Genomic DNA, 18778 nt, shown 5'->3' on the forward strand with positions numbered 1-18778 from the left:
AAGTTTACAGCTGGCCTGTTGGTCCTCATCCATGGCGACCAATGGGCCAAGCACGAAGCTCACCTATTGGTCCTTAGGATGGCAGTCCTCGACCAGAGGCGCAAACCAATGCACTCTATTTTTGGAGTCAGACTTGTCCGCATGGACATAATATGCATGCTCTTCCCGCCTGCTTGTATAGTGTTTTGTAGACATCTGTGAGTAGGCTTTTTGCTTGCCCATGTCTTTGCAACTGTGGGTAAAGTTTGCCCCCTGGGCTCAATCTTGTGCACACGGCGTGCATGCCCCATATGATGCACGTTAACACGTGAAGACGTGCGCGCGGGCTTCTTGCCCGCCCATGTCTCTTGCAACAATGGACGGCCCACGGGGGCCATCAATATTGAGTCTAAAGTACGTAATGAATGGAAAACACTATGGCCACCGCTGGTGGCTCCCGCTGGGGGCCACCGCTGGCCCAAAATTTTTTTTTTTTTAATTTTTTCTTTTTCTTAATGATTAAGAAATTTTTTTTTAATATTATTATAATTTTTTTATATTTTTTTAAAATGTTTAAAACTATTAAAAAATGATTTGAAAAAAAAAATAAAAAAAACAAAAATTTTTTTTTGCTTAACCGTGGCTCCCAGCGGGAGCCACCAACGGTGAGTGTAGCAGCGTCCATAATGAATATGGATTTTTGAGAAAATGATGATCTTTGTAGATATATTCTCGGTGGTTTTGCTAGACAGCTTCATTCTTTATAGCCCAGTCCAGCTTTTGCCGCTCGTATCTTCCTCGGAGTGCAGTGGCTCCTTTGCATTGGAATAATTTTCATTGGGCCGTGCAAGGTTCTGTTTTAGAGAACGACAACGGGCAATCCCACATATATCACCCAACTGTTAGTGCATTTTTGGACTATGGTGGAACGGTATGGTTGGATAACCCTCTTCTCCCAATAATGTGGCGGTGCTTGGTGGTGGGCATCTATGGCTTGCATAATATAAATAAATGGCGGAAAATAAAGGAGACAAAATTCATTGTAAATTGAGTTAAATACAAGCTCTCTGCTCTTCTCTATGCTACAATCACTCCTGTAGAGATGGCAAGGAAAAGTGGTAAAAAGATTTAATGCTTCAAACCCCCACCCCCCCGCGGGTTTCAAGTCAATTGTCTTCCTTTGTGTCCCTCCTCCCCTTAGCCTTATATCCCTCCTAGTTTCATATCTAATAAGTCATAAAATGAATGAGAGAGAGAGAGAGAGAGAGAGAGAGAGAGAGAGAGATGGCACACTTTGCAAATAACTCTTTTAGCCTTTAAATAACAACTGTACAAATTGTAAGGAAGGTCAAAAGGCTGTTCTTATAAATTAAAAAAAATGACATTTATTGGCAGCTGTATGCGCTATTAACCCATTTGGCTGATGTTCTGCTGATCCATCATCCTTTGGTCGTCAAATTCAAGCATTCTTTTCCAATAAAACTCGTCATCAGAAGGAATGAATCAAGGATGTTACGCTGGGTGCACATTTTCTTGAAGCTCCCTCCCATAATTTATGTAGTCTCAATACATGGCTCAGCAGTGAAAAAGACGCTTGAACCTCTATACCGAACCAAACATGTCAGCGTAGTAAGAAAATGGAATTGCCGATGCAATCCAAGATCATGCAACTGCATCAGCCTGTCTCCTAGTCAGTCGAGCATATAAGCCATCTTTGAGGAGAAGCTCCCTGTGACTGCCCATCTGTGCATTTGAATACAAGTTACTTCACAGCTTACACTTCAAATAGGATCGACAATGGGTGGAGAAGACATTCCAATCACAATTTCTCATCTCATAGTAAAGCCATGCAGTTCTACCAATCAAGAAAAAAAAAACAGCCATGCAGATCCAATGTGTTGATACTTAAAACGCCCCTTTTTACAACCAACTTGTTAGAATGTAACATGAGGGGCAAAGCTATTTTATGTCTTATTTCCATTGTATCATCGGAAATTGTAGGACCGAGTAGCAAAAATTATCAGCCAGATTGGCCAGTGATATCATATCGTGCTCAAGCACCATGATTGAGAAATCAATTCCAAAACGGTTTTTGAGTAGAGGTGGAAATTGATTCTTGGATGCCTGAGACCCCAAGCCAAACCGAGCAACTTTGATCATTCAGTCGGTCCCTGCCAAATTTGGTTTGGTTTTTGAGTTAGGGGTTGTGCCACCCAACCCAACCAGAACCAAACTTTGTACTTTAATATCTTAATTATGTACATGCACTTAATATGATACACCATTGCAACATAAAGTTCTAGATGCACCACAATTACCGACCCTTACATTTTTCTCTCTCCAACTCATCTATATTTTTAAGTGCAATGAGAACCATTAGAATCAAACCAAACCAATATGAAGAAAATTAAACCAGTATTAACAAATATCTTAACAGCCTTTCAAAATCAAAGGATGGACAAAACCTTGGGAATTCAAAATAAATGGAGAGAGAGCCAACCTCAACAACTTGACCAGCATCCATAACCACAATACGGTCAGCAGCTTGAATTGTAGAAAGCCTGTATAGAGTGGGAAATCAATTTTAAGACATTGAAATTGGAATTTTACTGATATGACTTGGATACATTTCATTGAACCCTCTATCAATCAAAAACTTCATATCACAACTACAACATTCAAAATGAGGAGCTTAGAGAACCTACCTGTGTGCTATAACTATGACACTTCTCCTCGTCGCCAAGTCACTTCTGATAGCACGAAGAACACCCTAGACGTAATGGCAAATAACAGATCAATATATTTCTCTTATTCTGCATTTGAGAGGAAAAGCAATAATGCAGTACGTGTACATGTGTTGATGCAGGTTATGGCTAAATGCAGCTACCTTGACATTGTGTTCACTCTCTGCATCTAGCGCACTAGTGGCTTCATCAAGGATCAATACAGTTGGGTCCCTAAGAATGGCCCGAGCAATGGCTATTCGCTGCTTTTGTCCCCCACTTAGCAAATCATCATCAACAAGTGTTTGGTAACCATGTGGCAGGGATGATATGAAGTCATGAGCATATGCCTGCTTAGCGGCCCATTCAACATCCTTCTGCTTTATATCTCTTGTGCATCCATATCTGATGTTTGAGCTGATATCCATGCGGAAAAGTCTGGGTTCCTGTTCAAATTTTATCTAAGATGAAAACAACTAATATATGAACTGAATCTATCTATGCTCTAAGCGAATCAAGAACCTGTCCCACGAATCCAATTCTTTCCCTCCACCACATGACATCCAACTCTTTTAGAGAGAAGCCATCTATCAAAATCTGCATTAAATTAAAAATTATAAAGGGAAGATTTGATGAATGGGCACCCAGATACCAATTATTATACTTCAGCAAGAAAAAGAAATAGCATCACTGGCTATCAACCATTTTATACTAAACCCAAAAGAGGAAGGACATTGATCAAAATCCAAAATTCAAAGCATCATCTACTAATGGACATCCACACCAAGGTACTTCAATTTAAGTAGCAAGAAAGAAATAATGAAATGGGTTGCCATAATTGCAACAAAAGGCATTCAAAGCTTTTTATAAGAAAAGGTCAAAAAAACATATGGTGAAATTACATCTTGCACCCCTGAATTACCATTTTTCAATAGATAAGTGTTACATCTACATAAAGACCTTACAAAAGCAAACTTACAAATTAATGTGGATCAATGTGAGACATCATATCTACTTTAAAAAAAAAAAAAATAGCTTTACGATCTGGCATACCACATCAAGTCACATCAATTTGTAAGTTTACTTCAGTAGGATTTCTTTGAAGACCAAGCACTTCTCTTTTCAATGACCCCAAACTACCCAAAATGGTAATTGACAAGCCATCAAATTTAGCATTTTACACCCTCAATTAAAATTTGACTATGATGTTCTACCACATGTCTTATTTTTCATCAATCCTAACAATCAAACCTTAACCAATAATATAAATTGCTAACTTTTGGTAGTATAGAGTTTCTATTGCTAATTTTGGTACACTTTCTAGTGTGAACTGTAAAAAACAGTATTCAAGGGTGTAAAAAGCAGTTTCACCAAAATATTTTAATAGAAATCCTTTGATGAATGTCAAACAACACAATGTTCAGATGAAACAACCAAACACAAATACATACCAGATAGAACAATTTTGAAACTAGATCTTTTGTTGCTGAGGTTGGTTGCTAGAATTTCATATGCAATGACTTAGTTGAGGAGCTAAAGATGATAAGTTTATGGTCATGGTATTTACCTTTCCTTGTTTATAACCTTTTTCCTTTTAACTAAAAGAAACTGTTTAAACATGAGTCCAGTTTAAACCAAGACTAGAGAAATTACCTGACCATTTGTGGGCTCATAAAGACGAAGTAAAAGATTCACCAATGTGCTTTTTCCACTGCCACTAAGACCAACCTAAGCAATATCAGAACAATAGTTTATTTCTAATTTCATTGTTGGATTCAAGAAATCAAATAAAGTAAAATAGAAATACTTTCTTACAATTGCAACCACTTCATTAGGATGCACTGAAATGCTTACATGTTGTAGCACGGGTACCTGTTCACACTTCCAACAATTAGTTCTTTCCGCAGTAGCTAAACCAGTATAAGCTAGCCAAATCAAAGGAAGAAGCAAGCATCAGATATACCAGTGAACAAATCTAGCAGCATGGATTTTAAGCACCAACAAAATAACAAATTATAGAATAATTGAAATGCCTTGTTATCTGCTAAATAATTGATATAGTCCTCTCTCTTGGTTATAATATGCTTGTGATACAACCAATTCGATTGGAGTGCTTCCTGCACCATAGGACAGGGAAGACCTCTGTGGGCAAGTATTCATTTCTAGTATCATTCACACTAAAAGAGGTGGTAGAACATTAGAGATGTTACCAAAACAGGGGTGTCAAAGATCATGAGCCATATGGAATATTTGTAAATTGTAGTGGGAAACATACCGTTGGCCTCGAAGAATAATGAAAAGAAACATTTTCAAATTCAATATGTCCCAATAGATTTTGCAACTTCAATCCTGCAAAATCGAAAGATTAACGATCGATATTTTAACTAAGGAAAATAGAAAATTTGAATGTGAAGAAATGTCTGTTACATCTGCTGAATGTTTTAAATTTAAAAACCCACAGTCCAACCCACTCTTTAAATTGTTGATATTAAAAATTTGACCCCTCTTTACTTTTATGCACAATTTACTATTACCAAGACATTATGCACTCCCTCTTATCTCACTAGATAATCATACTAAGAGGAAGGAATTTCAATTACCAATATATTACACACTCCCACTATTTCACCATATAATCTTACTAAAGAAAAAGGGATTTCAACCATAATTTCTATAGACTTGAAAAATAGTAAACTGTAACTATGGTGTGGTTTGGATAGTGAGTGAGATGAGATGGCTTTGGATGAAAGTTGAAAGTTGAATAAAATATTGTTAGAATATTATTTTTTAATATTATTATTGTTTGGGGATTTGAAAAAGTTGAATTGTTATTATATTTTGTGTGGGAATTTGTGAAAGTTGTAATGATGAGATGACATGACATGACATGAAGCTTTCACTATCCAAACGGGGCCTATAGATCACTTGTTTTTTTTATGATGGGGGAGACTAGCATAGCAACCCACTGCCATGCCCTCCCACTTAAATGGTAGTTTATCCCAGGGGGAATGGAACCTATGACATGGGGCTCATGCAAACAAGTTTGTATTTACCAATTGGGCTACCCACGGGGGTGGGTACTGTAACTATGGATCATCTTACAGGTTTAAGTAATATGCTTGTAAGTGCAGGTTATGGGTGCCTCAAACATCTCATTATACCTATGCATCAAGTCCAAATGACGCTAAACGTTTTCTGTTTAGTTACAATTACATGTTTGAGAAAAAAACTGATGTTGTTCATTCCACTAGGCTAATTAGGGAAACGCAGCTTGTAGAACAAAATGATGATTCAGATTACAATTAATATGATTATAATGTTCGAATCACACATTACCTATATTTTAAGGTAGAAATTGTTCCTCAGTTACTTTTGACTATTGGTTATGAGTCTGATCAAAAACATGGTGGAAGGCACCCATACTGTTTGGAGGCCAAGGGGCATAGTGACAAACAACCCTGGCCACTATATATTGTCATACAAGCTGTTCTTAGGATATATTTATGAGTATGAGCTAATATATTAATACCCTAAAGTGGGAAAAATTTTTCAGAAATGAAAGAATAGGATTAGGCAAGGGGGCTCTGTGTGGCCAGTTCATGCATCAAATTGAGGATATCCAGGATAAGGCTCCAAGGGTATTCAACTTCATATGTGACACTAGCATTTATGTACATGAAGAACTTCATAAGACTCAATTTTATGACCAGGAAAGAATAGAACCGTTTTAGCTGGAAAAATGTATAATTTACGGCTAACAGAATCCATTCACCTAACTAGAAAATAGTCAAATGCCAATGTTGTTTCCATAGCAATCTTAAAGAACAGTTTCATCTGCACAACAACAGCACATATTTTTCCTCAATTTGAAAAGTCATGGCGATGTCAAAGCTAATGAAACAGATTTTAAGAATGCAAGGGCAGTTTAATACTGCAATCTCCTTAAAAATGCATCAATAACCAACCAGAGAAAGCATGGAAAAAGGACTAGTTCAACATGAAAGAATCTAATTATGTGAGGGCTTCCACTTAACTCCATAAAATGATTACCTTTTGATATGAATTGATCACTGGGTAAGAGATCCATCAATTGGAAGACTTTTTCACTAGCCCCAACAGATTGCATCAAAGATGATAAGTTGTCCCCCACCCACCATGTCGAATAAATTAGCCATTCACTGTATAATATAAACTTCGTAAGTTGCTCTGCTGTTATATGGCCAGCCAGAATAGATGTTCCTCCAAACAGCACAGCTATGATCTACAAAATTAAATTAGCCAATATAATAATTGAAGTCAATAATCACTAGAACTTAAAACATGTAGATGATAAATCTTTCATGTTATACATCTGAGTATAGAAATAGGTATTTAAAATCCAAATTTCATCCACAAAGGCAGATTACACATGCTTCACTTGAAGGCCAACTGAGTGCAACTGGAAATAAATTCTCGGATCAAAGAAACAGCTTTCTTAAAACAAAATTTTTTTTATAAGTAGCTTTCTTAAAACACAATTAGAGATGAAAAAAACAAAAACCCATTGAGCTGAAACATATTAAGCTAGTATATACTAAAAGATGCTAAATCTAGACTCTCTCTCTCTCTCCGTTCACATGCAAAACTTTGGATGCCGGGACAGCTCAACGCTTGACGGCGCCTGAGTTGCAATGGTGAAACATATGGCTGTGTCTAAAGAGCTAGTGGTAGAGTCTAAAAGGATTGTGCTTCTGAAAGAGGGAGGTAACTTTCGTATCTCTGAACAGGGATGGAAGGAAAAATATGAGATGTTGGTTTGCCGCAACACAGCCCTGTGGTTTGTGAGTGTATTGGAGGAATGCTTGAGAGGGGGGAGAAAGGAGGTATACTCGGTGATAAGGGAGGGCTATAGAAGTTTTGTTGCTCAACGGTGTGCAAATAATCGAGGGTGTTATTTATCGGTAGCAGAGTATGGGCAGGTGGGAAGAAAGTCCTTTCTCTGTTTCCCTGAAGGTGCAGGTGGCTGGGGCTAGAGAAGACTCAAGGAGCTCACGGTGGAGTTGACTCAGAACAGGGAGCAAGTCGGTCAAATTTCCGAGGTTCAACACCTCATGGGTGCAAACAATCCTTTGGGGACACACCCCCTGGTGAAAAGCCAGCGATTTAACCAGTTACGTGTAGGGAAACTTCCGAGGGGGGGTGCACAGGACCGAGGTTTATTCTGCAGGGGTGGGTCCAAAGGGCCCTGCCTTGGAGAGGTTCCCCGACATCAAAAAAAAAAATTTTCCGGGGCTCATACGAGTAGAAGAGACAAAGAGGGGAGACCACCTAATCTTTCGTACGCCAAGGCTCTCACGGCGATGAGACAGAGTCACGGTGAGTTCAAGCCATGCGCAAGTTGCGCTGGCGGGGTGGTGCTTCGAGCCCCTCAACCTGCACGGGGTTCAGGGTTCAGCAAGCCTAAGGTGGGGCAGGAGACATGGGTGAGCAGCAGGTGCCTGTTGGAGCTGCACGGACAACTTAGGAAAGTGCAGAAGGAACTAGAGGAGCTCAGAGTTTATGTCGGGCTGAGAAAGGAAAATTGCGGGAAAGGGGAGGAAGAAATACCCGTATGGATCACGGGCCCTGGGCCTAATCTCTTGAGTGGGTCGAAAGGGGTTAAGGAGCTTGGGCTCCAACCCATCTGCACTCAGGTTGCCCCAGAGAAGGCCTTTTATACGGTCGACGCCCAGCCCAAATCAGGCTTTACAACCTCTTTGTGTGGAGGCACGGGAACTGGGCCTGGGCCGGCCCAGCCCAGCCCAGCACTGCCTCACGTAACACAGCAGGCTCGTCCTCGAGCCCGTGGAGCCATTCGAAGGACCCGATAGCCAGTATCAGAACTTCGCCACCTCCCATGGTCGTGCCATGCTCGCCGGTGACAGACTGGGCAGCGGCAACTCCACAGACGTCACCGATGGCGGTAGCAGGTAACTCCGACGACGGGCCGATGGCCATGTTTGCATAGGAATCAATGCCGAAACAACTTTAGTCAACGCCAGTGCATCTGGATGACTCTTTCCCGCCAGTTGGAGGTCAGACAACGCCGGTGAATCTTTCTGTCAAACCAGAGAATGAACCTGAGGTGGAGGAAGAGGAGGAGGAGGGTCCCGATGGGTTGATGCAGTCGAAGGGGGATTTTGCTCTCTCGGACGTATGTGATCAACTGGGTTTGGATGACATCCTTCTAGAAGGAGATTTCCATGAAAATCAGCTGAATAGATTGGAGGAGCCCACCCCATTGAATTTCTGTCTCCCTCCTCAATCTCATGTCTCGAATTGGGTTTTTCATAAGGTGAAAGAAATACAGAAATTTGTGGAAATGGAATGTGATTGATATAAGGAACATTTCTTGGCTTTATTCACGGCAATTGAAGCAGGGCACAAACAAAAATATAAGGGAGATTCAAAAAAGCATCGGGAACTCATAAGACTAACTTGGTCGATGAATATGGAGGGTAGTGCGAGTAGGGGAAGGGTGAAAGGGAAGGGGCAGGTTGTTCCTCAATGAAATCAAAGATTGTATCGTGGAACGTCCGTGGGCTTAACATGGTAGATAAGCACCTGTGGATTAGAAACATGATTCGGGAATGGAAGGCGGATATCGTCTGTTTGCAAGAAACCAAACTGAAATTTATTGATAGGGGAATTGTTAGAAGTTTATAGAGCGGGGTCCATGTAGATTGGGCTTTCTTGGCCTCTAATGGGGCTTCGGGAGGCATTGTGGTGATGTGGGATAGACGTGTGGTGGAAAGGGTCGAGCACTTTATTGGAAATTACACGGTGGCATGCTCATTTAAGAGTGTAGCCGATAACTTTTTGTGGACTTTTGCAGGTGTTTACGGAGCCAATTTAGACACTGATAGAAGCTTGTTATGGGATGAACTTGCTGGGATTCATAATTGGTGGGAACTTCCTTGGTGTATTGGGGGAGATTTTAATATTGTAAGATTTCCTAGTGAAACTTCGGGAAGTAGAAGATTACGGCCAGCAATGGAGGCTGTCTCGGAGTGTATCTTTGACTTGAACTTGGTGGACCTGCCCCTTGCCAGGGGTACAGCCACTTGGTCTGATAATCAGTCTTGGTCTCGAATAGACCGTTTCCTAATTTCACCAGAGTGGGAATGTCACTTCCCGGAGATGTGGCAAAAGCGTATGCCCCGTATTAGTTCGGATCATTGGCCTATTATGCTCGATTGTGGAGGAGTTCATAAGGGTCGTCGACCGTTCAAATTTGAGAATATGTGGCTGAAAGCAGAAGGGTTTGTGGATAAAATTCAACAGTGGTGGTCCTCTTACCAGTTTCAAGGTACCCCCAGTTTCATTTTTGCGGCAAAATTGAAAGCTCTCAAAAGAGACCTAAAAGCATGGAACTTAGAGTCATTCGGCAATGTAGGGGAAAATAAAAAAATGCAGTTGTTAGAAATTCAGGAGATCAAGAGACTCCAAGAGGTACAATAACTCACTCAGGCAAAACAAGAGAGGAAGGTGGAGCTGGTGGCAGAAGTTGAGAGGTTGATTTTACTAGAAGAGATGTTTTGGCGTCAAAAATCCATGGCATTGTGGTTGAGGGAAGGGGATCGGAGCACGAGTTTCTTCCACAGAATTGCAAACTCACATAGGAGAAACAATAATATTGAGGCTCTGAAAGTGGATGGTGAGGAGTGCAGAGATGAGCAGGTAATCTATAATCATGTTGTGGAATTCTATGAGAACTTACTAAAGGAACAGGTGGGATGGCGGCCCCCGTTGAATGGGTTGGTTTTCGACACTATCGGTTTGAATGATGTGTCACGCTTGGAAAGGGAGTTCGAGGAGAGAGAGGTTTATGAAGTTGTGAGGAAAATTGCTAGAGACAAGGCACTAGGACCGGATGGTTTCTCAATGGGTTTCTTTCAAAACTGTTGGGAAGTTATCAAGGATGACCTAATGAAGGTTTTCCAAGAGTTTTTCAGGGCTGGAAAGTTTGAAAAAAGTCTTAATACCACGTTCCTCACATTGATTCCTAAGAAGGTGGGGGCGACGGAGATTAAGGATTTTCTGCCAATCATTCTAGTAAATGGGGTGTATAAGATAATCTCCAAGGTGCTTGCAAATAGATTGAGCGAGGTGATGGGGAAGATTGTTACACAACCTCAAAATGCCTTCGTTAAAGGAAGACAGATTCTGGATGCAATGCTAATTGCCAATGAATGCCTGGACAGTCGATTGAAAGCTGGGAAAACAGGAATCATGTGCAAACTCGACATGGAAAAGGCATATGACCATGTCAACTGGGAGTTCCTCCTCCATTTACTTAGGAGATGTGGTTTTGGGGAGCAATGGAGGACCTGGATCCGTTGGTGCATATCGTCGGCAAAGTTCTATGTGTTATTAAACGGAGCCTCAATGGGTTTCTTCCAAAACTCACGTGGACTGAGACAAGGGGACCCGTTATCACCCTTGTTGTTCGTCATAGTAATGGAGGCTTTAAGCAGGATGTTGTCAGCACTGGTTTCAAACGGTTTTATAGAAGGCTTCCCGATTGGAAGCCCGGATAGGGGGATTATTAATATTTCTCATTTACTATTTGCAGATGACACTTTGCTTATGTGCGAAGTTGACCAAAGGCAAATGCGAGTTCTAAAGGCCTTACTCTTTTGCTTTGAGGCAGTATCTGGTTTGAAGGTAAATCTGGACAAATCATAATTGGTGCCAATTGGGCTAGTTCCAAATATTCGTCACTTGGCAAGAACTTTGGGCTGTAAGACAACCTCTCTCCCTATGACTTACTTGGGACTTCCATTGGGGAATGCTTCGAGGGCTCCCACGCTCTAGGATTTAGTGATTGAGAAAGTAGAGCGGTGATTGACGGGGTGGAAGAGAATGTATTTATCAAAAGGTGGAAGGATTACCTTGATAAAGAATACACTTTCCAACCTACCCACTTATTTTTTATCCCTTTTTCCAATACCAGCAAGTGTGGCAGCCAGTATTGAGAAGCTCCAACGAGATTTTTTGTGGGGGCGCCGGGGGGGGGGCCTTGGGGGATGGTGGTCTGGTGTTAGAAATCTAAGGGTATTCAATCGGGTCTTATTGGGCAAATGGTTATGGAGATTTGCCAGGGAACTAGACTCTTTATGGAGACTGGTAATTGAGAATAAATATGGTGGCTTATGGGGAGGTTGGTGCACTAGAGAAGTTAGAGGGGCCTATGGAGTAGGGTTGTGGAAACACATTAGAAGAGGCTGGGGGGTGTTTAATCGCTTTGTTAAGCTTCAGGTGGGCGAAGGATCCAAGATAAAATTCTAGAGAGACGTATGGTGTGGTGAGAGGGCATTAAAAGATCTGTATACTAACATTTTCCAGTTGGTAGGTGAAAAGGAAGTCTCAGTGGCAGATGCAATGGAGTTATCGGGAGGACTAACTACTTGGATCATTAATTTCAGTAGGGCAGCACAGGACTGGGAGATAAGTAGCATTGCAGATTTTTACAGTTTCATTTACTCCATAAGACCAAACAGCCAGCAAGAGGATGCTATGTGGTGGATTCCAGCAAGTAAAGGTATTTTCTCCGTTCAATCCTTCTATAAAGCTCTCACTCCAAAGCTTAATACCGAGTTCCCTTGGAGGAAGATATGGAGTCACAAGGCACCAACCAAAGCCTCGTTCTTTGTTTGGACAACCTCCTTGGGTAAGATCCTTACCATTGACAACTTGAAGAAAAGAGGGATCATTATCGCAGACTAGTGTTGCATGTGTAAAGGAGGAGGAGAGTCGGTTGATCATCTACTACTGCATTGTGAAATAGCAAGGTTTCTATGGTACGAGGTTTTCACTCGATTGGCGATGGCCTGGGTGATGCCTAAAACCGTGGAGACAATGTTGGCTAGCTGGCCAAGCATAGGAGGCAGACGACAATTCAAAGCTATGTGGAAGATGATCCCTATATGCATTATGTGGTGTTTGTGGAGAGAGCGTAATGAGTGGATTTTCGAAGACCAGGAAAGATCACTGGAGGAGCTCAAACTTTTATTTTTTAGAACTCTTTGTAGATGGGTCATAGCTTTAGATTTTAATGGTATGGCCTTTCAAGATTTTCTTGCCTCTAATGTGCCTACTTAGGTGGGGCATCAGAGTTGTAATTCAGGTTTTGCCTTTCTTTGATCAATAAAACCGTTTATTTATCAAAAAAAAAAAAAAGCTAGTATATACTATAACATAGGCTACTGATATACCTGTAAATAAAATATTAACTAAAGCCGAAATGTGTGGAAAGAAAGCAAAGACTCACATTTAAATCACACAAATTATTGGGTATCAATTGAAACTTTTCATCCGAGAACCAATGCTTAATGATTTTTTGGAGAAGGAACCAAGAACCATATTTTTTGAAAAGGGAAAGGATGCAAAATTGGTTATCCTTAGATACTGGAAATATTTGAATCTAAAAACCAATCAAAAAGCAAGACCTGAGTTGAGTGATAAAGAGTATTGAAGCTCAGATTCCAAAAACCATATGCAGCACTTTGTCTCAAGCTTATATCAGCTAATTTCCCCAGCCAATGCTTGTACCTATACCAGAGAGTCAGATAAAGTATCCATTAAAACAAGTTAATGGTACAACACATGCCTATTCCCATATGTTTACATTTTAATGCTACCCGAGGTGCACTTGCAGGAAACTCCTAACCGAGGGCCTGTGCACCCCAGGGATTAGTCAGGACTTTGTTCTCGGACGCCCGATGCCAATTAAAAAAAAAAAACATTTTAATGCAGTGGTACGGATTTTTTTTTTTTTAAAATGATTAGGACAAAATTATTTAATAATGGAAAGGGATGTGAAATCACTAACAGGCAAAGAAAGACACTATCTCTAGTAGCACATTATACCTTTCAACTTCATCTTTTTCTGTTCCATAAACACGAACAGTTCTCATCAAAGAGAAGGTCTCCTGAGCTACCTGTGTAGATAATGATGTATTAGTTTCCAACAGAAATCATTTTGTGAAACAGAATGATCAACAACAGATATAGATAAGGAGTCTTGTTCTACTTCATTTGCAGAAGCAGTACATTCTTGGATTAACTTAGCTGCCTTCTTCTGGTAGCTGTGAAAAAAACATACTCAAAGTCAACAAATTTTCTTTTTTGTGGGGGGTGGGGGAGAGAAAAAAAAATACAACAAATAAGAAGAGAAGAGGATTATAAGTATGGATGACTTAGAACTCCCATCCTATCATAAAACGGCATGCCATCAAAATTACTTGAGCATTAATTTTTAATGACATGGCATCCAATGATAGGATAAGAATAGCACGTATCAGTACTCTATGAAGTCTATTACTTGAAAACATTTTTTTATTGATCAACCAAAAACGATAGCATTCTATCATGCACCCATCAAACGGCCTCATTTAGACAACATTCATGTTAGATCAAAGTACTTTCATCAAGTCAAAATCAAATTTCATCCAGGGAAGAAAAAGGAATCACTTACCTGCCGTAAAGCAGCATAACAGCTGATAAAGTAGAGCAGATAATCAGCGTACACAAACCAAGTGGCCAAGATAGATATAGCAAGTAAATCAATGCACCCACTCCCTACCATAGAACAATGGAAAACACAAACTTAGGCCTCAACTGACAAGCAGACAGCACAAGGGAAAAAGCAGAAAGGCTCTAATTGATTAATAAACAAAGGAACCTGTAGGCCATTGCGTAATATCAGATTAAGATCATTTCCGATAACACGTGACACTTGCTGGCAATCGGCTCCAAGCCTACTGGTCAAATCACCAACTGTTTCGGAGTCAAAAAAGGATATATCCTACAACAGAGATACTGCCAAAATAAGTCAAAACTTTACACTGAATCTCTACAGATCTAGCTTGCTTGATAGTTGGACATAACAGCATGTTTCAGAACCTGCAGGAGAAGGGAAGAATATAATGTTTCCCTCATACGCTTGACCTGCAGAATGTTGTAAAAGATCCGTTCAGCACAGCATCAAGTCCTTATTAAAAGAATTAATGTTTGAACAAAAGCACTAAGTACTTCATTCACATCACCATATGCATGGCCCTGAAAGGCACCAACATATATGGATAATTTCATGGATAAAAAAAAAAAAAGACTATTTTATCTTAGGATTCACAAATCATAGCCCTATTACAGTAAACGAGTTTTCTAGAACCCACGGAGGCAATTTTGTATGATAGAACAAGATAGCCAGTCAATAAAATAACCGGAATTGCTATCAACTAGGCCCGATGGAACGTGGGACCGGGGGGGGGGGGGGGGGGGGGGGGGGGGGGGGTGGGGGAGGTCGGGTTAATGAGAGAGAGCTCACAAGGATCATATTTGCGATGCCGAAACAGCAACCTCGCAGACCACTGAAGTTCAAATAAACAGAGTATGGGGTCAGCAGCTCTGTCACATGTTCATCAAATGGCTAAAAAAGATTACAGGCATAGAGAGTAGTAAAGCATTTATTAAATTAAGCAGAAATTCAAACAACAACCATTAATACTGCTCATTATACAGCGTATACTCAAAAATGACAAAGGGTATTGTGACGCATTAAATCCTCAAATATGACTAGTAAAACCGATTATGGGAAAGGAAAAAGAAAAGTGCCATGCATTAACTTGAAAATTAGAGAAGAGTGAAGACCATACAAGATGTTGACCTGCATATTCCAGAAGTGAAACACAGCAGAACCAAGAGACGCACATTCCGATGAAACACCGCGACTTCACCACTCTGTGCCGAAAAGATTGATGCTGTCAAGTAATGTGGTACCGAAATCTCCGAAAGCTGAACCAAAAATTAATCTCACGAGATTAGTCCTAAAACAAACAAAACTTTATTTAAATAAAGTTTGGGACTAATTGTGCAACTATTAATATTAGCAATGTTTCCAAAGATCAGTAGAGCACGCACCGCCGCGATAATTAGGGCAGAGAATGCAGCGAAGATAACCCAACGGTCTTGAGCAACAAGCTGCCACATTCGTAGAAGAGCCCGGGAAACGGTCACCGGTTCAGCCAGCATTCTCACATGGGCATCTTCGTCGAAGCTCCACCAACTTCCACCGGGCAAGACCGACCGAATGAAGCCAATCCATCTCCGAAGCCTGTCGACTAGCTCGAGGTTTTCCTCCCCGTGGCGGTCGGGGGAAACTCGAGGAGCATTCTGGACGGAGAATCCGTTGATGGAAGCTGATTTTGGAGGAGGTAAAACAATGCGCCGTCTTGGAGAAGCTGAAGGTTTGGGAGCAGATAGGCAGAGTCTGATGTTGGCAATTAAATGGAGGCGTTTCCGGTGGTGAGTTGCGGAGGGAGGGGGTTTAGGGTGAATACTGCAAAGCAGGAGAGCAGCCATAGGTGGCTTGCACGAATACACAAAGGAAGAGAAGCGAAGCAAGGCAGGGTTGGAGAGAAGGAGAGAGGTGGGATATTTATATACGATAGAGGCTATGAGGTGGAGGAGCTTGTCAAATGTCTGGTGTTCTGTGTGTGGCGTAGGCCAAGAAGAAGAGGGGATTTGAGAAGGCACCCTTTCCCGAAATTTTTGGCGTGCAAGATTTTGCTTGGTCGCCTGTCCTTGGCTGACCAGTCTTTTCCCCCATAAACAAATGTAATTTCCCTCAAAAGCACACCTAAATTTTGTAGAGTTTCTGTTTTACTACACAGCTGGGGATTATTTGTTGTGTGATTTATTCAATTTAAAAAAATAAAACATTATGAGTTCCTTTTGATTAAGAGAGTATTTTATCATATTTTATTATTATAATTTTTTTTAATTTATTTATAAAATATAATAAATAATTTAATTTCTTCAAATCTTAAAATAATATTTTAACATTCTTTTATTCAACTTTTAACTATCGTCTATAACCATCTCCATCATCCCATAATCCAAACAAGTCCTAATTATTTTTAAAAATAATTGATATAGAACAATGAGTTAGATAGATAAAAAAAATTAAGATTTATAAATAATTATTTTCAATTTTAGAAGTTGACTCCATTTAAAGAAAAACGCATGTAATTGGAATTACCAAATTAACCTGGCAAAAATAAAAAATAAAAAGATTTTAGAGTAAGTCCTTTTTTCCGCTTCACAAATTAATATAGACACCATTATATAGTCATGTTTTTTTTTCCTCGCATATATTTTCTCTGGTTCATGCATAATACAGGGAACACCATCCAATTAATAAAAAAACATGGATGCCCTATTTTTATTATTTTTGTTTTTGTTCATTTTATATATAATATTGTTGCAATCAATTTGGGACAATCACTTTTCCTTTTCACAATATTTGCTAAGGTGACAAGATTCGTACTTTCAGGTTGCTTACTTAGGTGGGGGAACATTTTTGCTCTTCGAGGTGCTCTTCTAGAAGCGAGCACTTTTACTCTCCTCTAGTGCTTGCCTCAGTGGCAAGCTTTATTACTCTTTGTGGTGTGAACACTTTTACTCCCCGTGGTGATCGCCTAAGGGCGAGCACTTTGACTTTCTACAATTATCATCAAAGTAGCTAGTTTCATGCTCCCTCATCATGTTTGCTTGGGTTGGGGATCATTTTGCTTCCTCTAGGTTGCTCACCGAGATAACAAGCACTTTTGCTCCTGCATTGCTCTTATTGATGGTGGGCACTTTTGCTCTCTGTGATACTTGCCTAAAGGCGATCACTTTCATAAAACGAATCACTGTTTTGAAATCTGGTATTAGAAATAAGAAACTTCAAAGAAAAATTTTTAAGAAAAGTACACTATCATATTATTTTATAAAATGAAATTCTTTTGAGTAACTTGAGAAAAAGATATTTAAAGACTTGTGAAGCAAACAAAAAAGGTGGGAGACAAACCATAACATAGAAACAATAAAATCTAGAAGCATAATTGCAATGCATACCTCGGAATGTATATATAAGGATCTAGGTACCTCACATGGTGCAATCTTCATCGAGAGTATGATACTAGAGTTGGTAGTATCCTACTGGCAAAAGTGTTTCTACACAACTTATCTTATTTGTGTGAACCTCTACTGAGATAAGCCTCTCGGGCTTGCCGGTTAATCTTTCCTCACCTCATATAACAAGGACTTCTCGTGATTGTTCATTTGGATTCCTAGCAACCTCTCCTCGCCTACATGTATTTATTTCCAACAGTGTATATATATAAATATATATATAATTTTTTTCTCTTTTTCTTTTTCATTAGAATAAATGTAGGGAGCAGCCACTATTCTGCATAATCCGATGCACACCTAAATAATATGACTAATTTGTCCCTACAATAAAATGCACTTCTCTCAGATTTCACTCTCCCCCCGTGTTCCATCTGCACTCCACCCCCCCTCCACCCCCACCCACGCATCGTCTTCCCCACCTCCACCCCTCGTCGGCATCCTCTGTGACGCCCCCAAATTCCGTTTGGGATCGGACGGACATTTGAAGCGTCGAGACATGCAACACAAGGTTACCTGCCCCCGTTTATGACATATAAGATGCAATGTTCTTAACATGCATCTAACATTATGCAATATTCGCAGCGGATAATTTTTTTCTTTAGCAATACTATGCACCAAATTGAAAATATCCCAAATGCTTAAAACATACTTCATACATAAAGACCCATTAAGTAGATCACAACACTAGTCCAAAATGATTATGATCCAAAAAATACTAAAGATGCAACTCCATTGTACAAGTAGTAATTTACGTTAACTACTATATTAACATTGATGTCGCACCGTCGCTTAGTCAACTGTGTCTAGTTGATTAGCTCCTGATTCTCCTTCAGGTCCTGTAACAAGATCTACCATTCGGGGGGAATGGTAGTTGGGACTACCAAAGTGAGATTTGATTACAAATCTCAGTAAGTTAACAAAAAAACTTCCACACAAGCTAATGATGCATGCATGACAGTAAAAGCATAAATGCATAATCAAATTCATAAGTAATTAAAGCATAACTTGGCGTACAACATAGCATAATTGACATAACTTAAATTGAAACATGAAATGATCTTGACTTGACATGAACTTGATCTGAAACTTGACTTAAC

General features: G+C 40.0%; 1 protein-coding gene across 2 annotated transcripts; it reads right to left on the bottom strand.

The window, feature by feature from the left end:
- Nucleotides 1-1272: 1272 nt before the first annotated feature.
- On the bottom strand, nt 1273-16331 carry LOC122313017 (ABC transporter B family member 26, chloroplastic). Of its 2 annotated transcripts, XM_043127711.1 has the most exons (18): nt 15645-16331; nt 15391-15518; nt 15052-15094; nt 14628-14672; nt 14407-14529; nt 14200-14303; nt 13756-13810; nt 13593-13663; nt 13172-13274; nt 6753-6963; nt 4978-5051; nt 4518-4574; nt 4356-4430; nt 3225-3299; nt 2867-3148; nt 2685-2749; nt 2480-2540; nt 1273-1722 (listed from the first exon to the last, which is right to left on the bottom strand). In XM_043127711.1, the coding sequence occupies exons 1-18, from the start codon at nt 16083-16085 to the stop codon at nt 1642-1644; spliced, it is 2094 nt and encodes a 697-aa protein (XP_042983645.1). In that variant the 5' UTR covers nt 16086-16331; the 3' UTR covers nt 1273-1641. The 2 variants fall into 2 exon arrangements, with proteins under 2 accessions (XP_042983645.1, XP_042983646.1); XM_043127712.1 differs by lacking the exon at nt 15645-16331 and having other exon boundaries at nt 15380-15518.
- Between the last annotated feature and the right edge of the window lie 2447 nt (nt 16332-18778).

Source organism: Carya illinoinensis, chromosome 6, assembly GCF_018687715.1.
Source record: "Carya illinoinensis cultivar Pawnee chromosome 6, C.illinoinensisPawnee_v1, whole genome shotgun sequence".
In the NCBI taxonomy this organism is placed as follows: domain Eukaryota; kingdom Viridiplantae; phylum Streptophyta; class Magnoliopsida; order Fagales; family Juglandaceae; genus Carya; species Carya illinoinensis.